Source organism: Sinocyclocheilus rhinocerous, unplaced genomic scaffold (genome assembly GCF_001515625.1).
Source record: "Sinocyclocheilus rhinocerous isolate Xijiao unplaced genomic scaffold, SAMN03320098_v1.1 scaffold1269, whole genome shotgun sequence".
Classification (NCBI taxonomy): domain Eukaryota; kingdom Metazoa; phylum Chordata; class Actinopteri; order Cypriniformes; family Cyprinidae; genus Sinocyclocheilus; species Sinocyclocheilus rhinocerous.
This window is the reverse complement of record NW_015664194.1, coordinates 117,237-123,807: the sequence shown is the minus strand read 5'-3', so window position 1 is coordinate 123,807 and position 6,571 is coordinate 117,237. Positions and strand designations below refer to the sequence as shown.

The 6,571-nt window shown below is 33.6% G+C and overlaps 1 protein-coding gene across 1 annotated transcript in view; it reads right to left on the bottom strand.

The window, feature by feature from the left end:
- Positions 1–2,290: 2,290 nt before the first annotated feature.
- LOC107729883 (tuftelin-like) overlaps positions 2,291–6,571 on the bottom strand; it is a 20,308-nt gene continuing 16,027 nt past the window's right edge. The window contains exons 6-11 of the mRNA XM_016540609.1: positions 4,863–4,973; positions 4,542–4,762; positions 4,016–4,121; positions 3,030–3,113; positions 2,852–2,943; positions 2,291–2,664 (exon numbers count right to left, since the gene is read on the bottom strand). Of these exons, the coding sequence (XP_016396095.1) occupies positions 2,592–2,664; positions 2,852–2,943; positions 3,030–3,113; positions 4,016–4,121; positions 4,542–4,762; positions 4,863–4,973 (687 nt within the window). The 3' untranslated portion in view covers positions 2,291–2,591. The remainder of the gene's footprint in view (positions 2,665–2,851; positions 2,944–3,029; positions 3,114–4,015; positions 4,122–4,541; positions 4,763–4,862; positions 4,974–6,571) is intronic.

Genomic DNA, 6,571 nt, shown 5'->3' with positions numbered 1-6,571 from the left:
AGAGCGCAACCACGTGATGACAACGTACGCATGTATATATAACAACTTAAACACAATTATGCAATATATAATCTGTTACCCTGTAGTTGCAGTTGGGTATTTGTTATGCAAAAACCCACCTGATCATTGATACTGATGTCACAAATACATATGACATACATATTCCGTGAATAATTTTACAATATGACCTTGAAACTAATTAGAATATTAGCCTAAGTTATTTATTTATTTACAATAAACAATAAAAAGGAACAGAATAGGTAACATGGTTGCAAATTTAGCTGTAGGTCGGTAGGTAGGTTAACTAGTTTGCGACCTAGTCACCATTTACATACATACATTTTGTAGCTAAAACTAGCAACTTGTAACCAGAGCTCTGGGTAGTAACTGATTACATGCAAGTTGAATTACGTAATCAGTTTCCAAAAGTTGAATACTTGTAATTAGATTATATTACATTTTAAAGTGTTCATAATCAGATTACAGTTACTTTTTAATAGATTACATGATTACATATTACACAATGGCAATAAATTGTTCATAATGTATTGATTCGCCATAATTCTTGTTTCTCTCTTTTAAATTCTCCTTTAAAAATACTACTGCTTATATTCATTCAGAAAGTTTTTTCAGTTTTATGAAACTTCACACACCAGCCACTATAGTTAGTTGACTATAATTACATCAAAATGGAAAGGCCACACTATTAGTTTTATTTGATATTTTATGATTTAATTATTATCTTTTTATCACCTCACAAATCCCTACAGTTCTTTCAGGAACCCAAGTTTGGGAAACTTGGCAAAAAATGTTTAATGCTCTCCATGATGTTGGTGACAAAGAATAGAACATATTTTTTTATGAGTTAGGTCAAAAGCAATTTAAAAGTAATCAAAAAATAGTCGCAATACATTACCATATGTGTGATCCAACAGATCACATTACTAACTATTTCCATTTTGTCATTTGTAATCAGTAATTTGTGCCTCAAGTGATTTTAAAAATGTGATATTTTTATAATATCCCAAAGTGTACTATATTGAATGAGCCTTAAATTATTTTGAATTTGATTATTATTTAAACATTTGAATTAAAGGAATTTCTAAGGCCTCTAAATGATCAAATTTATTTATTTAATTTTATTTATTTGTAGTAAGTAAAAGGCTTAAAAATAATTTTCAGGTCATGGTACACTTCAGGTCATGATAATCTTGAATTATTTTTTATAAAGTAAACATAAGAGCTTTTATATTAATATTTCAAGCTGAGCATTTACTGGACTGAAACAACTTGGGTTTACTTGATTATCCATACACTGCGTTTTAGAAAAATCATGTCCAAATGTACGATACATCAGGCTTTTGAGGAACGTTTAGCCCCCCACCATTATAACTACAGAGATTTGATCATAAAACTAAGCATTATAGTGGTTTTACAGGGTTAACAACTGAGTCGAGCTTTGCTTATATTTTCCGCAAACTGTTCGAATTTCATATGACAGACAGTAGCATTTGTTTGAGTGTAGAGTTACATCACTAGATGTCGCTAGTGTTCTGCGCTGAATTCTTCCGAGCACCGGACAGACCGATAATGATAGGAATAGGATGGGTAGCTTATATTATACACTAAAAATGACCGAAAGTATGCGCACAGACGCCAACTTCTAATTAACGGGTTATTCCAGCCATTTCAGCGAAGATAAATCTTGATACTACTACAGCATACATTGACATTCTTTCATCCATATTCCAATATAGTTTTTTACAAAAAAATTCTTAAACAGTGTGGAATACAGGTGTCCACATACTTTTGGACATGTAGTATGTTGTAGAGAAAACTGGGGACAATTATAATGCACTAAATGCCTTCAATTGATAAATAAATAAAAAATTAATAAATCTGGCATTTACCACAATCCAGTTATATCAAAAGTAACATCGTCGTGCACATATCGTGAGCAATCTTAAATACTTTTTATTGATTAGTCCTTAAGATAAATACATATACCAGGTAAAATACAATACCAGAGAAATGTGCATAGTACTACAATTCCATCTACAGGAACACATTTTTCACATTTAATAAGAGATGGATGGAAAGGTAGAGTTGAGCACAGAATACAGTAACAGAAAAATAATTGTTCTTCAAAACACAATACAATTACAGTTTCCAAAGGGAAAAGACAGCTTTGCAAGTTACAGTGAATTCAGAATTTAAGGGGGTCTGAATACTTTCCGTACCCACTGTATATATGTATATATATATATATATATATATATTACTGACTGACATACTGACAGAACTGTAGGAAATATGAATATCACCACTTACATCTACTACTATTAATAAAGTTGCTTAAGGCATAAAAATGCAGTGCATGGTCTGCAAATCTAATATATATGTGACATTTAAATTATTGTCCTATATACAAAGCACTGTATATATAAAAAAGAAACCTCACGTGCTACTCATGTGCTAAACAGAGAGATGTTGCATAAATGTTGAGAGAAAAGGAATGCTTGTTACTTCTTCTACAATGTGTCTGTCACTCAGTTACTCTCTCTCTTCCATCAGTTGCCTTCATCTGTTGTTCAGGACTTGATCTCGACCACTTTAATGAATGGCATAGACTTGTTTCCATGGCTTGTTGGCGTCAGAGGTTTGCTATAATACAAAATGGTAGATACTTATAATAATCAAATATCTTGTCCAGAATGTTTTTATGCTTTTGCAAAATTTCTCATACTTGGCGCTTTTGGAGCTTGATAGACATGGTCAAAAACAACATGGTTTTATGAGGTTGTATAAATGAGGAGATGTATAATAAGTATATATTATAAGAAAGAAATACCTGTAGACAACTTTGGACCCCGTGTTTGAGTTATATGGTTTAGACACTTGGTTGCCCAAATAAAACTCCATCCGGTCATGAAACTCTCTATTCTGCAGGACACATTTGATATGTTACAGTCACACAGTGAAAAGCATAAAAGAATAAAGCGGCTCTTTGAAATATCTCAGACACTGACCTCAGCTTCGAGGAAAGCCACCCTCTCTTTGAGGTCGCCGATCAGCCGGTCTCTTTGCTCCATTATGGTTCTTGAATTTTGCACCTGTTAACATATTTGGACATATGAATGAATAAATGCAAGCACTTATCACCCTCAAAGTGATTTTAAGGTTTGAAATAAAGTTGAAATAAAATTTGAACAACCTACAGAAAAATTAAACCGAGCTGGATTTCTGAAGCATAATGCTTTGCTTGCATTTGTAATTTCAGTGTTCATGGAAGAAGCCATTATGTGTAACATGAGATCTAAAGTGCACCGAGGTTGAGCAGCAGGGAAACGACGGAATCTTTTATTTATGACTGAGGTTGAGTTTCACTTCTCATCTCGGAGCAAACACTCTATATAATGCACAACCTGTTTGTTTTTGAAAAAATATATCTATCTATCTTAGAGCTGCTTTATATAATTTTATATAAATATAAAATGTAAAATTAAAAAATGTAAAATATTATTTAATTTTATTAATAGTAATATAAAAGTACTATCTATCTATCTATCTGAGCTGCTTTACAGCAGAATGGTGATGTAAGATTTAAATATTTAAAAATGTATATAAACACATTTAATAAATTAAAAATGTTTTTTAAAAAGTAAATCAAATGAGTTTTTAAATGATATTAAAATATAACTTAATTTTATTAAATTGTATTAATTTAATTTAAAAATTAATTGTATTTAATTTTAAAATTATATTATTATTTAACTTTATTAATAAATTAAAAAGTACTGTTTAAATTATGATTAATACATTTATACATCGCCTCTCTCCTCCCACCACTTTTCCATTTTTCATGATCCAATCATGTCCCGCCCTACATTTTTTATCACTGAATATAAATAAAAATCATTACGTTACATATATAAAATGGTTTGCAAATCTCATTTAATGATTTGTCTCTGTGATTGGGTGTTTCTCCAAATATCCTGTGCGCAGTAATTATTACCTGTTCGATCATGTTCCTGACTTTCCTTTGTTGACTTTTGAGCATGTCATCTAAGTTGTGGTTCTTATCCTTCAGAGTTGCCAGCTCCTTTTTCAGTTGTTCAGACCTGCAGTACAGAAAACCTGTATGTTACACATGTACACACTCACAAATGACACTTGCATGCAACACAGAAACAACTGCATTAGCAACGTAGAGGGTGAGTCTACTTCTAACGCACAAGAATGAGTCAAAGTCGAATTCCATGTGAGAGGCGTGACATTGAAAGATGAGTTTCTATGGCAGCACAATGCAACTTAATAAGAGTTGTAATTAGGCCAACTTATTGCTTACTAAATTGCAGGTGGAAAATATTTAAAGTAGCCAAGGAAACATTAAACATATTAAAGCAATGCATTATGTATAGCTTACTAAATTGCAGGTGGAAAATATTTAACGTAGCCAAGGAAACATTTAAACATATGAGAACAATGCATTATGTATAAAAGAACAGTAGCAATTTGGGTCAGCAAAAAAGAGGCCTGACCTGTCCTCACTATCCGTTTTCTTCAGTCCTCGCAGTTTCTCAAGTTCAGCCTCGTTAGCAGCCAACATTTCTCGTAGTGTGGCATTTTCCAACTCCAAACCACGCATAAGCTTCTGCATCTCTTCCACTTTTTTGCCCCGTTCCTCCGCCTTGGTTTCTGCCTTTTGTACGCGAGAGTTATGCTCCTCTAGAAACCGTCGCTGATATTCAATGTTTTCTGCCTAATGAAAGTTTCAAAAAAATAAGGTGCTCAGTTTAGAAAAGACACATCATATCACATTTATATTCATTTTCCTGGTATTTTGTCATTCAGTTTCTGACCTGTAGTCTCTCTTTCTCCTCCTGGTGTCTCCTCTCCATCTCTTGCAGACGAGAGTACAGATGTTTAGTGACTTCTCTCAAGGCTAAAGTGCTTTCATCATCCTCCTGGCCCTGTACAAACATAAGAAAACGGAGCGCGCCCGCGCACGCGTCGACCAGAGCAAGAGCGAGATCGCGCCCATCAACGGGCTTCATCCGGCGGCAGCGCTGCACGGGACTCGCTCGTGAAGAATGTCTCCAAAGAAGTGTGCTTTTGGTTGTAAGGGAAAGATAACTTTGTTCAGCTTCCTAAAGAACCCAGCGTTATTTAAACAGCGGATGCAGTTTGTTTTTCTGGGGCAGCAATGGAGTTTCACAAGTGTGTTTGTTGACGAACGTTTTATAAACAAGGCCCAGTTCGACGCTGTATTTGCACATCGTTTGATACTGAAAGATGGAGCGGTCCCAGCTATAAAAGATCTATAAAAGAGTCATGATTCAGAACTGCAGACGGTAAGTGAAACTGCATCAAATGTCTGTGTTTTGTTGGTAATCGGCGCTCAAGTTCTTTAGCTCCGCCCACGGCACGCCTCCAGGAGCTCAGCTGTTTCCGGAGAGAATCGTAAAGCTGTATCTTTCTTTTATAAATATGATCAAACTAAAGACATTTTGGAGAGATGAAGGATGCAGTACTACTCTATAGGTACTCAAGATTAACATGAGATTGGGTGAAACTGTGTCTATGTTATGTCCCTTTTAAAATTGCTCCAATATTTAATATATTTCTTTTGCATTCCTAACCTTAAAAAATGTACCATGCTATTACAGTAAAAAGCATGGTAATATGTATTTTTGGACACTCCATCATAATTTAGTACATATTCTCGTTTAATATATTTGTTATATAGTAAATTTTTCTATAGTATTCTTACTCTAGCTCATAGAAAAAAAGTTATTATTGTTATTTAAAAAAATGAAAAATATACTGTGTGCAAATGGGAGGTGCTGTGTGGTTATATTTATTCAGTGTATTTCATATATTCTTTTAGCATATTCTTTATATAATTGGTACATTTAAGAACAGTTTTTTAGAATTATTTAAAGAATGTAATATTATTTAAAGGTGTTCAAATCTGGATCTGGGACAATGGTAAAATAAAATGTAATTTATTAAAAAGCATTTTAAAAAGAAGCAAAAACAATGATGTGGTTTAGGGATGTGCGGGACTAGTCGACTAAACGGTGCAGCTCCTACTAGTCGACACTGAAAGCAATAATCGATTACACGACAGAAAAAGAAAAAAAAACCAATTATAATTCAAATTACCATCATTTTATGTTACAATCAAATTACCATTGTTACATTTAAAACATTTTAAATAAGTTAAAACATTTGAAAAATAATACATTATCTGGGCGTAAACTACATTTTTACCTCAGACCTCGCATGAGTTTTCTTCGTGTCAGTTGTGGCGAGCTCAAAAGTGACCACGTAAAAGATGAGTAAAGTGTGGGATTATTTTGAATTAGAAGGAAACTGAAAAGTTTTGTGTAAACTGTATAATGTCAAATTGGCTTACAATAACTCTACTGGAGCGATGCGTAATCATATTCAATACAGGCACGTAGGCGTTAGCTTAGAGACTAGCTAAAGCCAGCTAATGTCAATCACGTCATTCACTACAACCCGTCGGTGCTGCGATCCCGTCCGCGCCGTCTATTCCTCTAAC